This window comes from Channa argus, chromosome 20, assembly GCF_033026475.1.
Source record: "Channa argus isolate prfri chromosome 20, Channa argus male v1.0, whole genome shotgun sequence".
Classification (NCBI taxonomy): domain Eukaryota; kingdom Metazoa; phylum Chordata; class Actinopteri; order Anabantiformes; family Channidae; genus Channa; species Channa argus.
In genome coordinates, this window is record NC_090216.1 from 5053135 (window position 1) to 5080074 (window position 26940).

The window sequence follows — 26940 nt, forward strand, 5'->3', positions numbered from 1 at the left end:
TCGTGTTCATGTTCTTCGGTTGCAAACAGACACAATCACTGGAAAATCGCATGCATTCATGCGCAACTCTGGCCATCGTAGATAATGTGTAAATTAATTGTGCTCATCTGCCTGGCATGCGACTTAAAAATTAAAATTATTTAAAATTTTATCTTTCCTACAGTATACATACAGTTGCATGGGACTGAAACAACAATCACTTAGGTAGCTAAAGATACCCCCCCACCCAATAAAAAATGGATGCATAGCCCAGTACGACAGAGTGGGTTCTTTGTCCTCTAGTTATGGATTATTGCAAAGAGGAGGGAGGGCTGTCTGTGTCACTCTCATTGATGAAGTGAGCACAGCAGGGGTTCAGAGAGACAATAACAATACATGTGGGGCTGAAGGGGGGTTACACACGTGCACTTTTACTGGACATACACTATATGTTGCTTCATCAGAACAATTATAATGAAAGGGATTTAGTTGGGCATTAGTGGCGTCCCAGAGCAGTAATGGAAGCATTAGGAGTGTGCATTTATTCAGCTTTTTTCCTTAAACATGACATCTGTCTGTGGTTTGAGGGACAAGACGAGGCCAGTTTTAACATAACACTTTTAACCACAGCTTCAGCCTCCTTCCAATATTCTCTGTTTGTACACATGCCATGAAATTATTAAAAATCAAATCTAATTTATTTGCGGCCTTAAATGTCTTTTCTTCTGGTTTATGATGTCATACTTCAAACCGGGGGCAGATGAAACAAAGTGATGTGTTGTCACTAGAGGCAACCAAAACTTTACAAGCTGTTTTCTCAGTTGAGCATCAACCAAAAAAGCTACAGTAGACAGACAGACATTGATAGAGGCACTAAAGAAAGAGAAAGCAGATATTTTTCTATGTCTCTCTCCTCTGGAATGCCACTCTACAGAGAGAGAGAAAGATAATCTACAATCTATCTCTGACTCAGAAATGAGATCATCTGCCTTCGCTGGTTTCCGCCTTAAATAGCACACAAAGGCACTGCAACCTTGGAAAATTAGAAAGTCTATATAGTAAAGGAAAAATGTCAATAGGCCTCTACCTGCAGGGAATTAGGCAGAGACCTATTGAGCAGAAACAGCGGCCTCGTTGCCCTGCCAAGTCAATGTTAGCTTCCTCCAAACCCCCTCTTGAGTAGGAGTACAATAGTCAACTTATACCTGCTGGCTGAGGCCCCAGGGATTAAACAAGACAGAAAGCAGAATGTCATACTGATAGCTCGGAGTCATCCGCTCAATAAAACTTCAAAGAGCATTCCGAAATTCTGAAGGACCACTGGGTGCTGATACGGCGGCCTGTGAAGGGGAATGGCACCGGAGCCCCGGGCTAACAGGCGGTGCTCTGTGTGTTTTAGCCCATCAAAGCTATCGATAGCCCTATGAATGTGCAGCGTGGCAGCTAGCAGGAGTCATCATGAGGCAGTTACTGCATGAGGAGCCAGGTCTGACAATACACAAGTGCAAACGGTAGATATGTCAGACAGGTGATGACATGCCGAAATGCTTCATTTGGGGGAACGTTATCGTGCTGTAAAAGTTCCTGTCCGTAGTGATTCATTGTGGGGAGATTTTCATTTGATCTGTAAATAGGACTTAGGTATCGATAAGGCCAGGTGGGGAGAGATTTCTGCCTGTGGAATTCACAGTAGCGACGTAAGAGATGTTCCAAGATAATTTGGGAAATGTCCTGCGTAAATAATTCCTAGATGAAAGAAAACACTGAAGGAAGCCTGGAAGCATATGCACACACACACACACGCTTTGGTCTGGTTAGGATAAAAACCAGAAAGCAGACTGCAAGATGGTTCCCCTAAACCATAGAGCCATAAGGAGGGTGGGGGTGATGTAAGCAAGAGCAGAAACAGAATACAGGGGGGCAGAAGTGGCCCTGACACAGACGGACCAATGAACAAAAAAAAGAGACAATTTATTGATCCCATTCACTGGGCAACAACTATCTGACTGAGAGCATTTTGAACTCTGCACCTTCCACACTCATGAGTCCTGACAGTGTCTCTGCAGAAGACTTAAAATCATCAGACATTCACAATTGCACTTATTGGCTGCTGACAACGAGACTGGCCCCCACCGCACAACAAGAGCTGGAGTGAAATGTCGATGCATTGTTCTACTTTTCCTCAAGTCCTTTCCCTCCCACCATTCTCTCTGGCCTGACTCACTGAAAATTCAGTAGGTTTTCTGCCTGGCTGGAGCAGTGTCTTCCAATAGCTCTAAAATAAATTTTGCAGAGTGCATCTGCCCTCAACTACTAATACAATAAGTGCTGTGGCTGAGTGCAGTGGACTGGATCTCAGGTGGACGTGTACAGAGCAACATTCTCCACAGGTCACTGCCTGGTCTAAAAACTGCTTTGCTTCCCGAGAAGAGAAGAGTCATTAATCACATCTCTCCATGTGAGTTACCGTAGCCACTGCATGTGTAATATAGCCTTTGCAGGCCAAATGCATTCAGGTGAATGACACCACGTGTATGAAATGACACAAACACAATGTACAGCCAAGAATGCAAAAAACGAATTCCTCAGGAATTCAAGGCGATGACAGTGTGCACACAGACAGGTACAAACACATAACATACACACATTATAGGGACACACAAAGAGATTTTATGCATAGTGTCTAAAACAAGAGTTCCTAATGCACCTGTGAATCTGAAATTTCAGACGGTTTTTCAGTCAGGCTGCTGCTCTCTGCAGGGATCAAGTCATTGTATTTAGTGCTGACATCTTCGTCGGAATAGTGAAGACTGCCTGGACTGGGCCTGGGAGGAGACCTGGACAAAAGACACAAGAACGTTAGGAGAATAATTCAAGTGGATGTGGTCTTTAATGAAGCAACGTCCTTTTTTGTTGTTTGGCATGAGAAGCATATTCTTTCTTTAATTTTAATTATTCAGGGCTTTACCCATCAAACATCACCAAAAAAATAAATAATAAATAAAATCAGATGGTGCAAAAAACAGGAAGTCAGACCATCAGATTGGAAACAATTTTCAAAAATGATATTAAAGCTAATGCATCTATGCAACGACTCAAGGTCTCCTTTGTTTTCACTCATGTCTGAGACACTACAGTATTTCCTGTGTGTGTAGTGCAACACGATGAGAATCATGCGACACTCATGAGGTAGCTGCCCATAGCTAGTCTCTCCTGCAATGCACAATTCGCCCTGATTGCGTCATCACTGTGGGCTGTGGAATGTCAAATCATTGAGGCCCTGTGACTAAAGTATAAACTGAACTCTTGCGGCGCTTAAGGGGTCATCAAACAAATGACAGTGTCGGGCTTTGCTCTGGCACATGTTTTCAAAGCCTACGTGAACGGTGATGCGGATTAAACTGTCGATGGCCTGCTGCGGTGATTTAACTGCGTCAATAAGGTGTAGGATTAAAGAGGGTAAGTGGTTTGACTGAGCAAGCGAAGGGGAAGCGTGAAGTGAGAATGGGGGTCGAGGAGAGTTGTCAAGTGAACCAGAAAAGTTTAGGGCAGAGAAAGAAGAAAGAGTGCAAGAACATTTCCTAAAATGGTGTGCTCCAGTCAGTGAATCTTTAAGTAAATATGGGAGGAAAAAAAGCTCTCTGTGCCTAAGCTCCTCCATACTTTCCACTGTCCCCAGTCCTGCTAAACAAACACCCATCTGTTTCTGCTGATTGGTGCTGGGTTTGGCCGAGACCGCTGGGACACGCGGACTCTTGTTGACTCTCCAGACCACAGTGTGTCGGCCACCGGCGGCTGCCAGTGGAGCTGCTGTAGAGCACACAGTGGCTTTACTTGTCAGAGACACATTTCCAAATCGGTATTTTTCCAAATAAATATATTTTGAAAGCATGTCAAAAACGTTGTGGGTGAATTCCAGCAGTTTTCACAAGGGGTGGCATTTCCAGTGTGGTGGGGACCAAATGGAAAACTCCACAGGGAAATCACAAAGCGAGCTGTAATTAAATTACCCTTGATGAGTTATAATAAAGTAGATTAGAGGTAATTTACTGAACTTGAGGGGCGGAGGCAAACGTGTACAATTGAGAGCTTTTTTACATACAATATATCACAATGTTGCTAATTTGCGTGGCCATCGCTGTGTGTTGTATGTGCATGATTGAGAACGTTCCGTGGACCTCAAGTATCTCAGGTTATGCAAACGTTTTATCTGATTGGGCTGACAACTTCCTGCACATTACAGACACTCCTTACCTGAGTTTGACTGCATTATGGAAAATTCAGATATTATCATGTAACTAGACAAAAGCATCAAACATTAGAGTTGTGCTGAGGATTTGTTTGTAAAACGCTAGATACAAAATCCAATTATAATCATATTTATCCGTGTCATGCCTCCTGAAATAATGGATGTAAAGGGTGAATGTTTATTTCTAACACTGAATAGCTTCTGTAAAAATAATTACAGGAAACTGGAGGCAGAAGGGAAACAAAAGTACAGACGTATGAAAAAAACTAGTAGAGAAACTTAAAACCAGGGAGAAAATCCCCAAAACAAAAAAGCCTGAGGTAGCGTTGGCTGATTCAAAACAAAATGGCCTAAGCAGCCGTGCAACTTAAAGTGATATTACGGGAGACATGGAAGAAATGAATGTGCACAGGTTCATCTTATGCCTGTGTGTATGAATGGATCTCTACTTTATGACTTCTGTTTTCTCTTTGTGTGTGTTAATTACATGATCACATCTACAACTGTTAAAGCATAATAAACAGAGGGTTAAATATGCAGTAATATTATAATAAGAAGTGCTGTAACTTTTTTCCCTTATACACCGTAGTTTCGTTTAATACTTTAAGCTCCAGAACTTATATAACTTATAACTTAGGCTTCAATGACAAGAATTATTTAACAACTTGGCAGCAGCACAGATTTTCCCAGATGACATTTGTGAGTGAGCCTCACCTTTTTAACCAATCAGAGGAGATCAAAGCCAGGGGTGGGAACTATCTATCCATCAGTACACATCATGGATTATAAGCCTCAAGGATAAGGCTTCACCAATGCTACGCTGTGAAGCAATTTTGGTGTAGTAGCCAGCGGTGGAAAGTAACAATGTACAAGTACTGTATTTTCTGCCTTCTAGATTAATCTAGAGTAAAAGGATGTGAATAGATGAGGAATAGTTTATTAAACAAATAACTATTTGGCTGTTTGAAGCTAACATGAAAAGAAATCCTGCCTTACAAAATAGTCAAAATACTCAATGAACTAGATGAGAAACACAGTGTTTATAGATGATGGTCAGTGAGTTTAGTAGAATTTATTATAAGCATAATTTTTAAAATAGCTTGTTATTGAAAAAAAAACAGCAGCACAGGTCCACAGAAGAAATAAAGGGAGAAATAAAATGTCAAGTACTTTTTACTTTTAATACGTTAAGTAAATTATAAATAATAAACTTACTTGTACTTAAGTAGAAATGTCAGTGTGGTATTTCTTCTTTTACTACAATACATGTTTGTTTGTGTATTCTTAATTCAACTTAAAGGGCAAATTTAAAGCTTTACTTTAGGGTGAAAATGTACATTGCTTTTAACTTCCAACTGACTTCACTATATTAAACAGTTTCTCTGATTCTAGCCAGGTGACATCATCCAAAGGAGTTTTTCATTGTTAAGAGTTCAGATAGTATCATCTGGAGGAGCTCTGAAAAAGCATGATTACAAACTCCATAGTATGAGCAACAAGATGGCATAATCTGAACTGAATGTTGATCCAAGTGGCGTCATCTGGAGGTGCATTTCAGCTGGAAGTAAAGAGATATTTTAATACAGGGAAGTCAGAGAGACGTTTTACGGCATTAAGTTACATGTAGTACCCAAACTAAAACCAAAAGAAGCAAGTTCAGTATCAGCGAAGGCCCCCTTTAAGTACAGTTTTTGAGTATTCCCATCCACCACTGTTAGTAGCCAAACTGCAGTATTGCAATTCCTGCATCGATCATGTGACATGCACCAGCCCAAAAAAATGTTTCCAGTGGGACTCGTGACAAAAGGAGTGGCTGTAAAATGATGTCTGGTTTCCTCTATGTCAGTATGAACTGAGTCTTTCTATTAACAGACTTAAATTAGGTCTTTAATCATTTGGAAAGTTTAGAAGATCTGTAGGGTTACTTTATTTGGAACATAGAAAAGAGAGGGTCATGGCAACTTTCATAGGAAGGAGTGGGTGCCATTCTCACACCAAGCCTTCAGGCTGCTGGAAGACACCGACATGATGGATTTACAGGCTGCATTAGTGGAGACTGCAAACGTGGTGATGTGAATTGCTGGGTGGAGTGGAACAGAGCAGAGATTCACCTAACAGCTGTCAAATCGATAGAAAAAGAAAGACTCTGGCTGCCATTAACCAGAATCCTCCCGCAATTCCTTCCTGAACAAACGCTTAAACGGGCGTAAATGTGCCACGACTTTTCGGCCAAGGAAAAGTTTCCCCAGTTACATTTTTCCCAAGATGCCGTCCAACTTACAACACATCACAACAAAGTCTTTATAACATCACTGAATCCTTATCTGCACTCATTTCCAGGAGGACTCTCTACCACGTAACCTTTAGCAACTTGCATTCCTCAGCAGTCCTCGCGGCGAGCCCTCTTATAACACAGTCAAACAAAGGGCTTGAACCAATGTGAAGAAATGCTATTGTGAGCCCGCTGGGACATTATGATAAAGTGCCTGTTTAAAAACATTGAGCAAGCACAGCCCACTTTCACCCCTTACTCCTCGACTCTCATACGCTGTCGAGTCAGGCGTAAATTATTTATCCACTCTCTTACTTTGATAGAGAAAGGTCCACTTAATCCTCTCACAGCAAAACTCAGTCAGCAGTATGTCGGGTAAGAAATGAGAACCAGGGGGTGAAATAAAATCTGCCCCCAGTCTTTACTCATTATCAGGCTCTCTTCTCGCCACGATCGCCTGTAGGGACTCATTAACATGTCGGAAGTGTTCAAGAGCTTTGTCACTCAAGAGTGTTTAAAACCACGTTTGTCTATGTTGAATTACTTCATCAAGACCTCCTTAAAGCCCAAACTCGTGTCAATGTAGTTTTCAGACGTCTGAGGGAGAATGATACAAAGCCACACAGGAATTATGCTGTTAATCCTTAATGAGACTGCTAATGTCTTACATGAATCCTAATCCCTTTTTTTAAACCTAGAATCAGCGATGTGTACGTATATACTATAATAAGCAGACATTTTATAATGTCAAAGGGGCATATTGACAGTTTAAGTGGTTACTGGTGAGCTGCACAGCTGTGCATACAGGCCCCCCGTGTTAAACTGTGGTCAAATGATCTCCTGAAGAGAAAATCTCCATTGAAAATCTATTGTGAATGGCATGTGCTGTTTGACAAGGCTCTGAGGCCAAATGACTAACCTCAGATTAAGAGTGCGTTTAATTTCTGATCCTAGCATCAGGGGAAGGACTTCATCCTGTCTCTGGTATTCTGAGACCGAAGATCAAGGTGCGGCATTAATCTATAACTGAAAGCTCAGGTGTTGGGATTTGTTTTTTTTTTTTTCTTCTTTTTCTGCAACGAGTTCAAAGAGAACTTATTCGGAAAGTACATCTGTGCATTTTTTCACTTCTAGCCCCGACTCCGTCTTTCGAGCTGACGATATAATAGGAAGCCGCCTGGAAGCTTCTCAAAGACCTGGACCTGCTTTGATCTGTCCTCAAGGTCACACTCACTGGCACACGTACAGGTGCACCCGCCCATACAAATGTCTCACGCAGGCTCCTACACAGAACAGTGTAACCTGGACAATACGAACATGCAGATTAATCCACATAAGCACACACAGATGAGACCATTTCCTTTTGGCAAATTGTCACAGTGCGCCTGTATCCTCCAAACCACCCAGTGAGTGACAGTACAGGATGATATGATATGATATGCATCTGCTTTGACCTATCCTGAACAACGTGAATGCAACTGTCTCTAAATCCACCTCCTAATGATCCAATTGCAAGTATACAGTTGGTTTTGAAATTGGACTTATGAGTCAGAGCCTGCAGTGTTCTTAGTACAGGTGTCTGTCAGACTTATTGGCTTTAAACAAGGTCATGGTCTGACCATGCAGCATGTTCAATGAAAGCAGAAGCTCATTAAAAGAGGATCTGCAGAGAGTCTGCTGCTTTTAAATGGCAGGAAGAGTGGATGAAAGTTCAGGGTGTTTTTTTTTTTTTTTTTTTTTTTTTTTTTGTCCACTGCAATCAAAACATTTTCAGGCATTTTCATGGAATTATTCTACCACTTAGTATTTAAATCATCTGCACTTCAAACTTCATGGTTTAGAAGCGGTCCTCGCACGGATCACTGACCTGGTGTAGACCCCGTTCTTCCGGCAGAAAGAGTTTTTCACAGACAGCCTTCGGTTGTTGAGCTCCAGAGCCGGAAAGCGGCCTTCATCCAGGCTGACCATGTCTCCGTGCGTCAGAGCGTTACAGTTGGAGTTGTTACCTGGACACACGTACAGAGACACTGTGTGACCACAGGCCAGATGGACAGACGGGTTAGTGTCTGGGAGGATGATCGCAACAGATTAAAGGACAAATAGATGGATCAATACATGGTAATGCAATGCAATAAAATTCACTGAAGTAGATGAAAAGATTAATACCAACTCCTGTGTTTCTCTGTTGGGTAAACATGTCTTAGCCTCACAGAAATAATGGAAACAGGGCAAGCAGCCAGCCAGGGGCATTAATTAGTAGCTTTTTAAAGGTGATGCTAGGCAGATTTTGCTACCTTAAAGTAGACGCAACTATTTATTTCCCCCCTGTTTGCAGTGCTATTCAATTAATTTGACCACTGGCTAAGATTTACTTTGGCCAGACAGATTTTTGAGAGTGCTATTGATCATCTTATTTGAGGGAATAAGCCTACTCCCAATATGTTGCTTTAAAGGTGGATGTTGACAAGTCAGAGTCTACAGTTGTGTTTGTTGTGCTGTATGTCCTGTGATGATAAGGTCAATACAAACATGACAGAAAAAAGGGGTTTCAGGCTAAAAAAACCCCTACAAATATGGACAGGATATTCAGACAGAATGGAGAAGTCCTGTATAAGTCCTGTTAAAAAAGGAGATTTGCTATTGGAATATAACACAATTTCTACATTTCTACTAAGCAAACTCATAAAAATGCATGTCTGAAATAACTGATATTATGATAGATGAGTGTGCGTCTCTGTGAACATGGTACAGCATGTGCATCACACATGAACGCAGCTATTTTGCCTCAGCTCCAGTGTCCCTCACTCCACTCCACACAGCAGATGATTGTTTAGAAAAGGCTAGTGCTTGCACTGTTACAGGTTAAAAACACTTTCATCCAAATTCATCCGTGACTTATGGGGCATCACAGCGAGGCCTGGACCTCCCTGGTTGCTCCCGGGCAACTTGAGGTCAATTGGTGGTTATGCAAACACTCAGAAAGAGAAAACGCACTGGTTAGGTCCAGTGGCCTGAGCCAGATTCTTAGAGGGGGATATTGAGGCTTTGAGAGCGTCTTTTGTGTTGGCGTGAGAAGGAACCTCTTGTTTTTCTTCTGTCAGTCAGAAAGATGGGCAGTGACCCGCAGGGACCCCCTCCCCTCCTCTGCCTGGCGGCTAAACATCCATGGCAGAAGTGCTGAGCTGAGGGAAATACCCGCTGATGTCCGAGCTGCGCTGAATGGACAAGTATGCCCCCTACTCCTGCTTCCCTACATCTCTGCTTCTCTGCCTTTTTGCTCCCATGTTGCTCAGTCAATTATCTGATTCATTCAAAATCAGAAGATGCCGCTCTCAAAAAGAATTACCTCAGCTTCACGGCTCTGTGTTTGAAAACCGCAAATCATTAAATCCCCTAGTAAAGCGCTACTGGTTTATAAGAAAAGTCAGATTTGCAGATTCTTGGCCCTTCATGGTGCATGGCTGGATGCCACAGGGTTAGGAGCAAGGCTTCCATAATAGCAAAAGGCTACGTTTAACTGTGCAATTGCGTGCACTCACCTGATTCAGACTTCTTTGCGTACTTCTTGCTCTGCCCTCTGATGATGAGGATGAAAACCAGCAACAGGATGAAGATTAGCCCCACCAGTGCCACCACGACCAGGAACCACCACTCCTCATAGAAAGGTGCCACTTTTTGAGCTGGGTAAACGCAGTGAATTTGAATTGGAATTAGAACGGTTGTTAAACCATGTCTCCTTACTTCTGTGATGTCTGAACCCGTGGGCATATAGTTTCGTTTGTAAATCAATGCAATTCAAATCTGTATCAACAAATTCATAAAAGCTCACCAGATACAGAAGGAGAGGGTAGACTAGGAGAGCCATAGCCGTAGTCGTTCACTCCAATCACCCGGAAGTCATAACTGACCCCTTGTTTCAGGATATCCATGTTGAATGTGTGTGATGTCGCTTCCTTGGGGATGTCTTTAATTAAGATATCCCACAATCCCTCATCTGTAATAGAGTTTGAGTGCAATTTTGGAGTCAGAGGAACTCTCAATTCCAAAACATTTAAACAATGCCAATACGTCTTTGTTAACTGGTTGTTTTTTTGTAGGTATACTGCTTCGGTCTGAGTGCCAGCTCCTGGGGTAAATCATAATTCCAACAAATATTAAACAATCCATCAATTTCACTGCTCCCGCAAAATTTACAGGAACCAAATTTACATCCTAAACAGTGGTGCGACTATATTTCAAATGAAGCAATGTTAGATGTCTTTCCGCTTGCTTTGGAAGTCTCGCCAGAGACTATTTATTACACATGGCTGCTTGTAAACATCAATGTAAGTTTGACTCGTTTAATGGCAAAACACAAACATTAACAGGAAACAGGAGTTCATCTGTCAAGTTGCAGAACTTTGGCAAAAGTTAGAAAACTTTATGTAATCAGATGAAGACGCTAGAGAAAATGAAGGGATACAAAGGTGTCCACTGAGAATTAACCTCTGCTAACCAATCATCATTCGAGAGTCCTGCATGATTCTCCTAAAAAGCTATAATTAGCAACACCCCCCATTTCTACTTCAAAGGGGTGAAACATGGCCCTTCCTGTGAGTCATCCATCCATCACCTTCCTAACCCTGCCACAGCCTGTCAATTGCAACTGAAACCAGATGCCAGTTGTATCAACTGCAGCCCCCTGATCAATAACCCATTAAAATACTAGGGACACAGACTCCAAGGCAGCAGATGTTGACACTTCACACCACTTTCCCTAGTCAAACTATCAAGGAAGCAAATATCAGACGACTTCTATAAACTCATGACTCTAATGTATCTGTGAAAATTCTCATTCAGCCAGGTTTGATTATCAGAAGATTGAATCATGTCAACTGGACTTCTTTCTTCTTTGTCAGAAATGTTTCACTACTTATCCAAGGAGCAGAAGGAGGACAGACAACTGAGGACAGCTCTCAAGCCCTGTGGTTATCCTAAGTGGGATTTAAACAAGACAGTATTTCACATCCACCAGAAGGACGACAGACAAGAGAAGAGACTCAGCGTCAAAGGAAAATCCTGGTGATCCTTACATAGCGGGAGTGTCAGAGAAGCTCAAAAGGATCAGAAAACACTGCATACCTGTTCACTTCAAACCCACCAACAGTGTGATAGAAAAAAGACCTGTTACCCCAAAAGACCGAACACCTAAACACAAGAAAAACAATGTGTTGTTTGCCACCTTAACAAGCCTATTCAGGCCAGGATGGAACAAAGGCCAACTCCGGAGGATATAACTGGGTTCTGTAGCCACTTCATTCAGACTGAGGAAGCTGCTTGGAAAAGTAGCGAAACGTTTCTTACCAAGAAGAAAGAAGTCCATTGGACATGATTCAATGTAATCATGACCAGAATGGTTATTATTTGAATGTATCCTCATTCAGCTTATGAACCCACCTGAAGGTCTGGCCTCGATGACATAGCGTGAGATAGGAGCACGTCCTGGGTCTCCGCTTGTCCAATGGATAGTCAGAGCAGAGCCATATCGTGTAATGAAGGGCTCACCTGGGGGCCCTGGTGCACCTGAGGAATAATAATTAAAAAAAGCATTTAAAACAAAGAATTAAAAACATTTATATTTTCATAAACAAGAGGGCCTGGTGGCTCGGGTTGGGATGCAGAAGGCCCCAGGATCGAAACCCACCCCACCCCACCCCACCCCACCAGTTTTGGCCCCGCCGAGCCATCAAATGGGAGTGTTTCAGCAGGAAGAGAATCCGATCCCACAGATGCCAAAACAACGTCCTGAGCACGTACTGCTGTGGTGGCTCCTGAAGGGACAAGTCATTGATCTCTTTACATTTTCATAAAAAAACCCCGCTGCCACTACCTTCGCCTGGGCCGGTGGTGATGTTGGCCTCCACCTCAGGTCCGTAGATGAAGGTCTTGGCCCGGATGCGGAAGTTGTATGTGATTCCATCGGCCAGGTCCTTGAGCTTTAACCAGAAAGGGCCACTCCCCTTCACGTCCACCGTGACTGTCTTACTGACGCCTGGGGGGGAGGGGGAGTGAAGACAGTCGGCACAGGCCACTGAAGAGTCTAGACAAACACACCACATTTAAAGCAGGTCTTACACAGGCCAGGCAATGTGGGAGCGCACTCATCACAGGCAAACACACACAAAATGCAGTAATGGATATTAGTGAGGAACATGTTTGCATTGTAGCACGGCAGTCACATATCATTTATGATGATAGTAAATATGTAAAAAGTGTGATGAGCTGTTTAGGTCAAAGTGATGGTTAGCTTGTAGCTAAAGAAAAATGCACAACACAAGATTTTTCACCAGTTTAAGTTAAATTCATCAAAATGTCCAAGTCCAATTAAACATGGGTTAGGATCCTAATGGATCTTGTAGTGTGCATGAAGCTCTTACTGAAGCCAGCAGCCATTTTGAACAGTGGAAAGTGCAATAGCTAAGAACAGGAGCTTACCATCTACCGGTGTGCAGGGTTCATAGACCAACCGATAGCCCTCAATGATGCCATTAGGGAAGGTGGGCTCGCCCCAGGACACATTGACCGAGGTGGTGGTTAGTTCACTAAAGTGGATGAAGCTGGGAGCACTGGGAGCTGGAACATTCAGAGGTCAAAGGTCAAAAGATTCATCAGTAGTATAGTCCATTCATTATCCGTAACCGCTGATCCCGTTCAGTGTCATGGGGGTGATAAAGCATATCCCAGCTGTCACTGTGCGAGAGGCCGGGACCTTACAGCTGTGAAGAGGCAGCACTAACCACTTCACAAGCCCACTGCCACAATACAGTGGGTATATGTAAGGGGAAGTTTGTTTTTTCCAAAAAACAGATGTTTGGATATATAGCAGTAAAAAGTGTGGGAGCCTAAACTAAAATGTTTGCGAATTAATCTACATATTATTTGTGCAGATTTTAAAGTTGTATAAACAAGTTCTGGGTTTTCACGAACAACACGTATAAACAGCTGAAAGGTCTGAAACAATCAAGCTTGCTTATGAGAATATTCTGTAAAAAAAAAAAACATCATGGAATGTGGATTTTAACTTGCCTGCAATAACCCAAGACGGGGAACTTGTTAAGGTCTTAGTAGCTTTAAAAATATCAACATCTGTGCTGTCTGAGAGTGTTACAGCTGCTGTTTTACTTTGCGCTTGGCAAAATTGAAAAGGTGATTAGTTTCCCATCAAGAGAATCGACATTTTCTGCTGCACTTTCACCAAAGCACTGATGAGATGCGTTGCAGTGAGGATATATCCTTGTTCATACTTTTGCAGTGGTACCTACAGGGTAAAAGGCTTCACATCGCTTTAAATTACATCACACTAACTGATAATCACAGTGACCATTACCACTCTCCAGGCCCCATTTCAGTTGGATCAGCTTGTGATACCGCTGTGTTCGAAATACACTTTAGTCTGATGTCTTCAAATTTTTCGAGGAGTCGGAATGCTTGCATCGGCTCCTAAAAAGATGGGATAACTATGGCTACAGTGTTCTTTCCATCTGAACCTTTCAACTTCTCACCTGTAACCCCCCTGTCATTGACCCACGAGGGAAACCAAGAAGCTGCAAACACCTTTTCTCTCCTTTTTACTACTCTGGGTTACAGTATTCAGCAGCACCGGAGCTGTACACAGTGCTGCTTTTACACAGTAGGTGAAGGAATGAATAAAGGAGGAGAGAAAAAGAAAAGACTTAAAAGCAGCATAGGAGAAGGTTTTGAGGAGACAAAGCGTGCCTGTAGACATTCTTGCTCAAAGGATTTTCAAACCACCCACTTCTTAGACAAAACGGGAGATTCAGAGGATGAGTTCTGAGTGGGTTTTCTGGTGAGGAACTTCTGCTCAATGTCTTGTTCCACTAACATCGTTTGGCATGCTGACAGCAACGATTAGCATCATCTTCACATCAGATTCTTTCCTCATGGTTGACTCATCCACTTGGAGGGAAAACTCGCACAGTTCTCTACACTAACATCAACACCACCAGCAGAACATAAATATGACAAATGAATGAACATGGCTGTGCGCGCTCTAATTTATCTGCTTTAGTCATATAATCCTGTTACCTCATTTGTCTTCAGCTTGTCTTCTTTTTGTCGGTGCCTCTCCATCATGTGTTAATTTATCACACAGGGAAATATTTGTTTTACTTTATTGCTTGATCGCAGGAGTCTAGCGGTTGCACTTGGTTTACATGGACAAAGAATGTACACGTTATTGGTATAGTGCTGAAATGTACCTGCTTGCTGAGTGCGTCCCCTTGTCGGTGGGCTGCGGGGTCCATCCCCAGCAGCATTGAAGGGAGCTACGCTGATCATATAGGTGGTGTAGCCAGTCAGGTTCTTCAGCTTCACCCCTCCTTCAGGCATGAACAGAGTCCGCAGCCGCTCTGTCTCATTCTTACGCTGGTACTCCCAAAAGTAAACCTACATGAAATAAGACGAAGAGAAATAAATCAATATTTGAGTCTGCAGACGCTGTTGAGTGACTACAGACAACTTATTTAAAACTCGCTTCAGAAACACATTCAATTTCATTTCATTTACAGGGAATTCATCAATTCACTGTAAATGTTTTCTTGAGCAGCAGCTGAAACACTGTTAGCTAAAAGTGCAAAAATTGGATTTTTATGATGATTAACATCAAATAGATGTGTTTATAGAATCACAATAAATGGGGTAAAGAAATATCTGGAGAAGAAGGCCCTTAAATGCTTCGCTCCTGGGCCCAGTTTGGCACTTTGTACACAGTGTTCGCCTGAGGAGAGCTGACCTTGTAGCCTTGGATGTCCCCATTTTGAGCATCCACAGGTGGAGGGTCCCATGTCACATCTAGCTGGGTGGCTGTTGCAGACTGAATAGCCACATTCTGGGGTGGGGCTGTAGGCACTGCAGGAGGCCATCAGATAAATTAAACATACATTACAAGACAAAGGCAATCTTCTGCATGAAAAGTGTTTGTTTCAGTTTCTGGTATCACGACTCTACTCGATGAGTAGACTGCATTACGGCCTGGGGCCAACTAAGTAACTCGTTCAGCCTACACACAGAAAAGCCCTGGGATTAAAAAAAAACAGACAAATTACAGGTGAAATCTCAGCGTGCTTCTAAAGAAGATCATTTCAATACACAGGTTGCCTGGAGCAGCTGCAATATGGAAAAGCTAATTCGCTTTCATTCAGGGCAGCAAAATAATTATGCACTTGAGACTGTGTTGATTAAAATGACAGGAAGCGTACATACCTGCTTCTCCCACGAACACCTCTTGTGGTGGGCTGGTTGGCCCCTCGCCCACAGCGTTGTATATGCTCATGCGTATCTCATAGCGCTTGTGTTTACTTAGCTCTGAAGTACAAGTAAACAAGCAGGATTATAAAGTTGGGAGTTGCACAGTATTTTTAATTGAGAAAAGTACGTTTTAAGTGTTTATTTTCCATTCCTAATCATTGAGTAGGTAAGATGAACGCTACCCCAGCCAAATCCTGGCATCTTGCACAAATGGCCCAAAGAATATGTGGTGTATAAACAAAGACATGATCCCTCGATGGCTTCCCATCCATAAACACTCCTACTTCCGTATTTGTATAAATATTTCCATCTAAATGTGCATAACTGGAACATACATTAAAGAATTTTATTCATAAAATGTACATTTTAATTATGTGGCTGCTGATTGCAGCAAACTGCAGGTACAGTAGAAAGACAGTATATGTCCATGTGCTTTTCTAGTGATTGTCCTTAAAGGTAGACTTGTGTACTCAGTGTCCACGAATATCTGTGTACAGAGTGCTTCAGACTCATTGCACGCATGCAGCTAAATGATGTGTTAATTTGCTCAATCCTTTGCTTTTCCTGCGTAACTATTCAGTGCTGCAGAGTTCTCGAGACGAGATCCAAACAGAGACAGCTTTTATCAATCTAATTAGTTTGGGGCATGTGTGTTTGTGAGGCTGAGGCATAACAAAACTCACTGTCCAACTCATACTGGGTCAGAGCTGAATCACTCAGGTTCCGGATGCTGTAGGGGGCTGAAAGAAAAAGCAAGTAAATTAAAGGGAGGTAGCGGACAGACTGGTATTAGTGTCTGAACTTCATTGTTGATAGGGGACTTACTATTGTGATAAAAAAGCTACACAATAACAGTATTCATGCTTCTGTGTAAGAGTCAGAATAAGAGCAAAATTATAGGCTAAGCTGCACAGTGCAGTAGAAACACAGCAGCCCCTAAGTAAATTTAATAATAGCCTGCAGCTGATAGTTACTGATCACAAGATGAAATGTTTTACTGTGAAGTGTCAAGACCAAGTGGGGGGGGGGGGACAGAATTGGCCTGTGTGAAAGTTTTTCTCTGATGGATATAATGGTGCTGCTGACACAAGGCCACGTAGGAAAAATCAACCTAGACAGAATCTCATAATTGTGTGAGGCGTCACTGAAATAAAGCAAAGTAATATTACAGTTTTTTTCCCTCTCATTATGCCTTTGCTGAATTAATTTGTGTAAAAAAACCAATATTATCCGTGGTAGAACGTGCAGGTTATTCCTTACCAGTTAGCTCTGCCCAGGTGGACACACTGTTGACGGAATGAGCGGAGTAACTACGCAGACGGTCATACAGCAGCTCGCGGTACCGAATACGAAAACCCAGCAAGATTCCATTGATCTTCTCCTCAGAGGGGGGCTTAAAGGGAAAAGATGGGGAGGCTGAATACAGCGGATAGCTACAGAAGTGAACTCCAGAAGCAGCCCGAAATACAGCTTGTGACCCAGGTTTTGACTCATAATGAGGTCATATGAATCGTTAATTTTACTTTCACAAGCATTTTACTTGTGTGTTTCTTCACTGTAAAAATTTCCACTTAATCACCCTCTGTTTTGTCTCTAACTTACCATCACTGAAGAGACTTAACAGTAATCGAAACAGAAACACACACACAAAGAAAAAGTCTCACTCAGGCTGAGCTCATCCACAGGTGAGTAACTCTGAGAAATCCCCTATGGTTGGAGATGAGAGAGCAGGCCCGGAGGGAAACAAGTAGAAAGGGAAAATAAGTACTTCTCCATCCCTATAAACTCTACAAGTGTTCACCATAAAAATAAAAGTGGGGCTTGGAGCCTCCTGTTTTCCTCTTTATGACCTGTTAATTCAGGTGTGTGTGTGGGAGAAGGTGTTTTTTATTACATACAAATACACACACACACACACTCTGGCAGAGTACAGGGTGTGTGTAAAAGTAAGCAGCAAGCAGTCTGTAACTACAGGCCTGCTTTGAGACCACCATGGTCTCTGATTAGAGGCCACTTTTTCCCCACTTTTGTCGATTTTTGGGAACAATGGAATATTAAACCCGCTACACTGTCTCTTTGTCTTACCTGCCAGCGAATCAGCACTGATGTTGTCGTGTGCGGCGTGACAGACAGGATTGTGGGTGCTTCGTCGGGCGCTGAGGCGATAAAAGCGAGACAAATGAGCTAAATTGACCTGAAAATGTGCACAATTCCAGACACCAACTCTACCCATGTGCGGTGGCATTCTAAGCGTAAACATACAATAGATACAATGGAACAGTCACTGACAGAGGAATCAAAAATATCAGTTCAAGTTCAGTGGAGCAAACATTTCTTTAGTTGCCTAAATCACCACAGGGCAAAGGTTTTAACAGTGCTGTCTTGTGCAGATGACATCACCTGCTACTTTTGCCAGTTGTGTCTGCATCACAACAATAGGCCTATTCATGCAGACAATAAGCTCATAGTGATACAGAAGTGTGTGGTGGCATTGATGGACCAGGAGATACCTATGTGTGCATACGGTACATTAGCACATACACTGTAGAAGATTTGTACAGTTTGTGCAGATTAGGTCAAATGAAAGAAATGACATGACTTAAACGACAACTTCACTGATTTTACATTTTTGGTAGTACATGTAAAATGAATGCCATTAAACTTCCCTTTGACTTCCCTATATTAAAATAGCTCTCTACTTCCACTGGTGAATGAAGTACTCAAAAAGTGTACTTAAGTAAAAGTACAAATAAACATATTGTAACTAAACTTGGATTAGACATGTAGTGGAGTAAAAAGTATAGATTTTTGCTCTTAGATGTAGTGGAGTAGAAGTAAAAGTAGCCATATACTTGAGGAAAGTATATGTGAAAAATGTACTTGCACTAACAAAGTACAGTAACAAAGTACTTGGCACTTTCTGGAAAATGTCTCCAAATGACATCACTTGGAAGAAACAGATAATGTCGTCTTGTTGCTCACACTATGGAGGCTGTGATCATGGTCAACCTGCTTTTCCACAGCTCCTCCAGATGACATCATCTCGACTCCTAATGTTGAAAAACTCCAGGTGATGTCATCTGGAGGAGTTTTACAGCTAGAAACAGAGAAATATTTTCATATTGGGAAGTAAGGGGGACATTTAAAAGCATTAATGTACATTTACACCCTAGACTAAGGTCAAAGACAGCAAGTATAAAATTGGTGACGTTGCCCTTTAAATAACCTGAAGGTGCTCGTAGGTGGATGTAGGTGAATTAGGTCACCTAACCCCCTTCCAGTCTTCAAGTCTCTAAGCCACGCCAACCAGATATTCGCTGAACTGTTCATTTAAGATCAACAAAATATCCTCATGAACAGGTATGTTTTCTCATGATGTCCTACCATCTTGCAGAGTGGTGATCGCTTCACTTTCCTCGCTGTACTCACTGTCCCCGATGTCATTGGTGGTTTTTACTCTGAACTGGTACGATGTGAAGGGCTTCAGCCTTAGGGATGGAAGCAGCACGGGAAAGCACATCAGTCTTGATGTTAAACTACAGCTATAGATCTTAAACCTTTTAAGCTGCAGACATCAAAGGAGAAATGTAGTCTCACTGTAGGAGCCACAAGCTTTTCAATTGAACTCCTGGGCGCACTGTAAACCAAAAGCTGACTGCTGCATTTGCTGAATTTTTTTTTCTAATACCCTAAATGTTTTTTACTGGCTTATACCAGTGTTTACATTGTAAACCACACAAAAAAACCTGGAAACATTTTTCTTTATTGTTGATTTGCCAACTGTATGGGATACTTAAGGGAAAGTGACAGTGGAGAGAGCGAAAAAAAAGGGGATGAAAATGAATAAGCACTCTGCACCTGGATACTATGTAGGAGGTGGCCTCATGGTTGACAGAGGCAGAATGGACGGTCCAGTTGTTCTCCGGAAGCTCTCTGAGCTGCACTGTGTAGTAACGCACTGGGGACAGACCGTCGCTGCCTGGCTCCCACGACAGCGAAACCTGGCGGGCCTGAACTTCTTTCTGCGGAACAACGGGACGACTGGTGGGCTGAGGACGAGCTGAAAGGGTGGATACACACACAGAAGGTGGTTGGATTGAGGGAATGTCAAACAGATGTTGGGAAGAGGAATAAAAACAAGAATGGGAAAAACAAAAAGAGCTTTAATAATTTTTTTGGGGGAAAAAAATAAGTAATAAGTAAAACACTTTTACTTATTGCCTTTTGTTCTCTCCCATTTGCATGGGCCATGTTGCAGCGACAAGGAAAAACATGAGCAAGTCTAATGAATGAAAAGTAGCTGAGAAATGAAAGTTGCAGAGTAAACAATCTGCAACGTGCCTTGAGGGAAGCAGATGGACTGATTCGCTCTCACAACTGCATCAGAGCGCTTCCGATAAACACCCACAGGGCACAAACACTCCTTTAGAAAACACATCTGCTTACTGGACTGTTAACTGGAAGTGCAATGAAGGCTCAACACAGTTTTCTACAAGTTGGGTCATTACTGAGATCAGATACCTGCGTCTGCTCTCTGAATTATGTATACAACTGGGTTTCCTGAACACAGTTCAGGAAACTAATGAACTACAAATGATGTTACTATTGCAATTGAAAAATATCACTTCATTAACAAAACACTATTAGCGATAATGATTTTATTTTTTTTTCATGTGCTTCAAACAGTTGTGCAATCACTTGCCACATAGTCAGCACTTTATTAAAATACAACAAATACTGTGTAAATTATGTAAGTTACCTCTTTTCTCTGTGGTGACCACCAGTGCCTCAGCGGATTCGCCCCAGCCCTTCCTTGTCTGTGCTGTGATGCGGAACACATACACAGACTCTGGTTTGAGGTTCATCACTGTGTACTGGCGAGCGCTGGGACTCAGCACGTCCACTGTAGCCGTGTTGCTATTGGTGGAGTTGAGGTGGTATGTGATCTGATAGGCTGGAGAGAAGTCGGGGACAAAGCATCTTATTGGAGGGGTCACAACCAGATAAGTGGTAAATTTAAAAATTGTCTAAAAATTGCAACAGCAAAAATAACATGATTTACTATGTAGTCCATCAAGTCAAGAAAACCTAAAGAACATGTGCTGAGTATCACCATAGGAACAGTACATATGGGGCTGATGGTCCATTAAATCTAATAAAGCACCTATGTGGACAGTATTTGGCACTTTCGGGGTCATTAACTTCTAACACTGTGTAGACACTATTGTGTCCGCACATGCTTCTAGATTTGCTAATAAAATTGCATCCAATAAATCCCAAACATGGAACTCTGCAGCAACTGGACTTTCATGATGTTCTTGAAGATGCTTTGCCTCTGATCCAGAAGGCATTTTTCCACTGTCATGGTGCATTCCATTTATCTTGAATGTTGGACATTGTGACTGAGAATTATGGTACACCTGAGGTGATTGTGCTCTCGTACACCAATCAGGTTGCCATAGCAATACAAGCACTGCGCACATACAAATGCCACAGCAGCATGTCTATGCGTTGAGCTGGATGGTCCTTTGTGTAAAGCTGTTTTAATGAGAAGCAAATCAGACAGAAGCTCTAATAAAAACTAGTTTATTTTCACTTTCTTCATGTAAATTCGACATGACATGTAATTCAAAGAGGTCGGCTGTAGCTCAGCTGGTAAGGCAGTCACCTGCTCAGGTGAGCACCTTGCATGGCAGTGTGTGCAAATGGGTGAATAAGAAGCTACATTGTAAAGCACTCGTGATAAAAGCGCTATATAAGCGATCATTTACCACGTGTGAACCGACCATCTTGGATTTTGAGTTTGAGGTTGTCAAGAATTGTTTGACTTTCTATGTTGGCAAATTCTAACTCGACTTGTGAGTTGGAATACATCATAAATCAAAGTGCAGACTCAAAAGAAAATACTGATAGTAGTGATAGTAAGTGGTGTCATGGTCCTTGACAGACTGTTCTCTTCTGTCTTCTGACTGTCTCTTAAAGACCACAATGAACACACCCTGACTAATCAACAAATGAGGCCATCTACATAACTTAAACAGAGAGGATGTACTAAAACCTGTTGGCCTCCCACCTTAACTGAAGATGCCTTTTAGAGAAGAGGCGCTACGTCTTCAAGACCCTCAATCAAGTCCAGCTGCCACTGAATAGCAAGTTTGGGATGAAAATCTTCATAGACATTTATCAGCAAAACCGTCCAAGAAATGCAAATGATCTTACACTAACCAAGTATAATCCCATTGGGCTGTGAGGGGGACTGCCAAATAAGCCGGACTGAGGTGGTCCGCACTTCTGGGAAAAGAATACCCACTGGAGGTCCTGGAACTGCAAGAAAGCATAAGTCAGGGTTATTCCTTCAATTAAAAACCCTAAATTTAAATTTAAAAATAAACAACATCAAATTAGCCTTTTAAATTTAAACTCAAGGTGCAAAATACTCCATAAAGCTATGACTTAGGTTATCAGACTTTTTTTTCTCCATTTGACAATAGACACTATTATCATAACACGATTGACACACAACCCTACCATCATCCAAAGTCCTCTCCAGGATGGTCGGAGAACTGGGCCGTCCATCCCCAATCCGTGTGAAAGCCAGAACCTGGATCTCATAAAGCACATACATCCCCAGACCAGTCAGCTGGACGCTGTGAGTGGCATTTCCCTCCACTGTCCAGAATTGGACTGCACCGTCAGAGTCCTTCTCTTTGTACACCACCTGAGCCAGTACAGAGACAGGGGATAAGGAAAAGCTCGGGGAATTTGGAAATTAAGTGGAAGAAATGGCCTCACATACTGTCTCACGCTGCTTTGTGTACTGCAAAAACAGAGACGACATTTCTCAAAACTAATTAGAAGTCACTGACTGCTCAGTAAATAAAGGGTGAAGAGCCACAAAATTTAAAAAGCACAAACAGACCTTGTAGCCCAAAATGAGACCATTTCTGTCTGGCTCTGGAACTTCAAACCAGCGTACTAAGATGCTGCTAGAGGTGGTGGCAAAGGCAGACACATTGGTGGGTCCAGAGGAGGGAACTGGAAAACAGAGGGAGCAGTGAAGCGAAAACATTATGCCTGGATAATCCATTGTTTGCCATATATTCTGACAACACAGCCAGGCTCCCTGTGTGCATGTGTATTTACTGTGTGAGTGCAGCACGACCGAGGGGCAGTTTGCCTGATCTGCTATGGTTTTGTCATTTCTTCTTTTGTTTGCACATAGTCTCTCATATCCTGCCTGCTGAAAGGGCCTTCACTTATTTGGCACTGGACACAATGTCCTGATTCCTAAGAATTTGCCGGAGTGAGTGGAAAAGAAGTGAGCACAGGAATTCCACATTTAGGTCCATGTGTTCTCAATTTCCTTAGACTCCTTCTTCTACTCATTCCAGTGCCAACTACACAGAGTCTGGTGGGGAGGGAGAAGAGCTGTGGGCTGCTAAAAATACAATAGCTGGACATTTGAGTTGTAACTTTTATTATGATTAATCATGTAGATATCCCACAAAAAGCTAATATTTGAAAAGTGATTATAGAAAATTAGAAAATCAAGAAAAATGTGACACAAATTAAGAAAGTATTTTTGGGGCCTGGTAGATCAATGGCATTGGGTTGGGATGCAGAAGGCCGCGGGATTGAATCCCAACCCACCAGGTTTGGCCCCACCCAGCCATCCAGGTCAACCTTGGTGATGGTCCTGAGTCCGGGACAAAATGGGAGGGTTGTGACAGGAAGTGTACCCAACGTAAAAACTCAACCAAATCAATGTGCGGGACACTTTTCGCTGTGGCGACCCCGGAAGGCACAAGCTGAAAGTCGTTGATTTGACTTATAAAGAACACCAGATACAAAACTGGACCCAAACATGCTGCCCAATTAATGAAAAACACAAATATTGCTCATCTGGCGCATCAGTCTCAAATGTTATAGCTCATAGCTTGAACCTGAGGTGATAATTCTACTCTCTGTTTATTTATGAAGTCGAAGTAGGTGTTGCATTATAAGAAGAGGTTGTTCTAATCTTTTGGTCACATCATTTATTCATTTCTGTTTATTATTTCAGATCAATAATATATATTGTGTATATGTTACATCAACTCAGGTATAAAAACACACAGGAACAACAGATATATTTTTATTTACTGTGATTGTGGCTTTATAAAACTACAATAAAGCACATCATCCCTCAAGAATAAAAAGAGTTAATATGGTTTAAACATAAGTAATTCTGATGTCATAGCTGTTTCTTGAATCCTGATTAGGTTGTGCATTTTGTTGTTACTCTCGGATCATTGAAAACCAGATCCACACATTCCCACATCAGTACATTTCACAAAACATAACATAAAACTTCAGACTCACCAGACTCCCTCGTCCTGCCTCTGACCTGTTGGCTCCAGGGTCCCATCCCGATGCCGTTGACAGCCTGGACCCTGACCTCATACTCTGTCCACTCCTCCAGGTCCTCAATAGTAAATTCTCTTTCCAGACGGTCAGCAATGACATGGGTCAGCGCCCGGCCCTGTGAGCCCACACGAGAGTACTGAACCCTGTAGCCCACCTGCTCTGCATTCCCGTTGTACTCCCATTCAGGCAAAGGCTGAGAGAGGAAAGAAGGAGGGTCAAAAAAGCAATATTCTTTACTCTCATTTATTCTTACAATTATTCATGATTTAGAAAAGTAATGGAAACGCTGATTCCTAATTACCATCCATCGTAGCCAGAGGCTAGTCTCGCTTGCGGTACGCAGGGTGACGTTGGCAGGGGCCATGTCAGGAGGGGCCGGCAGGGTCTGGATTTTCCTGGAGGGCTGGCTGGGAGGACTGGTGCCCACTATGTTCACCTGACGCATTCGAAACCTGGTGTTTGGAGATAAACATCGTCATGAAAGAGATGGGTTAATTCGAAGCGCAATCACAGCTCAGGATTTGGCAACTCAAACGTAACATCCAGCATTAATGTACTGTAGCACTCCTCTTACATGACACTCACTGCATTTGAAGTGAGATCACAGCACTGAATATGATTACAATGCAAATATGCCGAGAGTTTATTTGTGTTACAGCCTGAATGTGAAGAAAAACTAAACTTTCATCCAGTGTGAGCATTTAACACACTGCTGAAATGCAAAGCGGCAGCCCTTTTGCTGCTATGATGAGAACTATGGCTGTTGTGGGTCTTCAGGGGGTTTTGGCTCTGTGAAATGTTAATTGGTTATATTGAATGTGATCATGGAAAACAAGCAGACTGCACCGAGATAAAGATCACGCACCGACTGTAAAAATACATTTTAAATCACAATAACAAGCTTGGATCCAAATCAAAGGAAAATAGAATAAGATAAGCTCCTGGGATATGCTGAAAGTAGCTGAGATACTGAAGCACACACCTTATCTATTGTTTGTCACAGTCTGCACAATCTTAATGTCCATGTTATCTGACACAGCCTAAAACAAATACAGAGCAACCTGTGTGCAGGTTCATCCTTAAGAAGAATGTTACTTCACTGTAATAATGCTGTGACTTCTTGCTGTGACCCTTTGTTCACATTAACTTTGCTACAAACTTAGTTTCATTTCATTCTTGGGTGTCTCACTAAGGAAAAGTGATGAAAATTACAGAAGCCTGGCATCATTTTCAGCTTTGTTTTCTTCGCTCTTGATTCATTAAAGACGAATGGAGGCAGACACAGGGAAGCAGATGGTTCCCAGTAGGCTACCTGTAGAAGGTGTATGGGTTGAGACCTGGCACTTCTAAGGAGCGAGCTTCAGGTTCATTAGAGACCTGGTGGACCATCACCCAGTCCTCATTTTCTCCTACCACGCCCACCTGATATCAAGAGAACACAAATCAGGAGCAAAAACTGCAAGCAATGCAAAACACTTCATCTAAAGAAGCAGATGACAGTTGCATTCAATCTTGAAAATCCTATTTGTTTTATTATCTTCAAACCATCCAAAATGAGCAAGATGACTTCAAAAGCAATAATACATGATAAAGAATAATGGGTACAGATTAAATCTGTCTCACCTGGGCTTCCACCTGCCAACGGGAAATGGAGGTTTTGCCATCGTACCCGGGTTTGAATTGCAGGGTGACAGAACGGGGGCCGATGTTGGAAATTGCCAGGTTTGTAGGAGGGCCAGGAAGCTCTGTGAAGATACAGTCAAAGTTGGAAAGAGAGAAAGACACACACATGATTATGTCTTCATCTCACACTGATAGATTTTGATTTGTAGCCTTTTACTTTGGAAAAAACAAAAAACAAAAAGACATTTCCTGCGGCGCCCTCTTGTGGACGTACAGATACTGCACACACAGGAGTTTCTCAACAATCTCACTCAGTTCCCAACTTGACAGCACAGGCAGATTCTTATCAAAAGATGCCTACATACAGTACACAGGCAGCGACAATGCCATGCATGTCAATTACACTGCACTTCTCTAGAGATGTGATTGAGTCGGATATCCCACTGTTTACACTCGAACGCTGAGTCAACAATAACATTGGATTATCCCCTGAGAATCCTGGAGTAGAAACCTGTCTGAAGATGGTGAATTCAAAGAACAGTTACAAGATGTCTCTCTCTCTCTCCCTATTTATATTTATATGAATATCACGGTTTGTGTGTGTTTGTTTGCAGGGGATGTTTTTGTGTGTTTATGTGTTCATGTATGTATATGCATGTGCGAGTGCATAAAATAATTCCTTCTCCTAATTCAGTTTTTTTTTTTCTTGCGATTTCCATTGAGGTAAACATTAAATCTACCATAACACATCCCCCGTTCCAAATTGCAATATACTTTACATAAATCCTAGTTGAAGTCAAATCGGGGCATACTGGAGTGTGGAGAGAGGCCTAAAATTAAAAAGATATAATCTCTCCCGTGGGCATACTAAGCAATTTTTTTCCAAGATTGCTTAAATGCAGGTGTATTCATCCCTAATCAAATGCAGATTATACGTGTTGCAGTAAAATTACCACCTTGAAATCGTTTGCACGACTGACTATTCAGGTGGCTTTTAGCTGGATTGTTAAGGTGCAGCACATGCAGGCGTTTTCTTTACACACATATACAATAGGATTAATCACCATTCAGGGGACTATAACTGCTGCTCTGAAGCCTTCTGCCA

At 42.2% G+C, this 26940-nt stretch overlaps 2 protein-coding genes across 7 annotated transcripts in view; one reads left to right on the forward strand and one right to left on the reverse strand.

Annotated features, from left to right (window-relative positions):
- Positions 1-26940, reverse strand: part of sdk2b (sidekick cell adhesion molecule 2b) — a 254571-nt gene that overhangs the window by 6151 nt on the left and 221480 nt on the right. For 2 of the 6 annotated variants that reach the window (XM_067487919.1, XM_067487922.1), the window contains exons 22-44: positions 25836-25957; positions 25525-25634; positions 24514-24664; positions 24168-24405; positions 22726-22841; positions 22335-22524; positions 22032-22130; positions 20566-20760; positions 19665-19866; positions 19191-19294; positions 17892-17962; positions 17067-17199; positions 16490-16546; positions 15762-15863; positions 15292-15407; positions 14759-14945; positions 12975-13112; positions 12370-12579; positions 11937-12062; positions 10330-10494; positions 10040-10180; positions 8368-8527; positions 2687-2816 (exon numbers count right to left, since the gene is read on the reverse strand). In XM_067487919.1, the coding sequence (XP_067344020.1) occupies positions 2687-2816; positions 8368-8527; positions 10040-10180; positions 10330-10494; positions 11937-12062; positions 12370-12579; positions 12975-13112; positions 14759-14945; positions 15292-15407; positions 15762-15863; positions 16490-16546; positions 17067-17199; positions 17892-17962; positions 19191-19294; positions 19665-19866; positions 20566-20760; positions 22032-22130; positions 22335-22524; positions 22726-22841; positions 24168-24405; positions 24514-24664; positions 25525-25634; positions 25836-25957 (3263 nt within the window). The remainder of the gene's footprint in view (positions 1-2686; positions 2817-8367; positions 8528-10039; positions 10181-10329; positions 10495-11936; positions 12063-12369; positions 12580-12974; positions 13113-14758; positions 14946-15291; positions 15408-15761; positions 15864-16489; positions 16547-17066; positions 17200-17891; positions 17963-19190; positions 19295-19664; positions 19867-20565; positions 20761-22031; positions 22131-22334; positions 22525-22725; positions 22842-24167; positions 24406-24513; positions 24665-25524; positions 25635-25835; positions 25958-26940) is intronic. The other 4 variants (XM_067487923.1, XM_067487920.1, XM_067487921.1 and 1 more) reach the window with 3 other exon arrangements.
- Positions 1-26940, forward strand: part of rpl38 (ribosomal protein L38) — a 422602-nt gene that overhangs the window by 3426 nt on the left and 392236 nt on the right. The window lies entirely within an intron of this gene.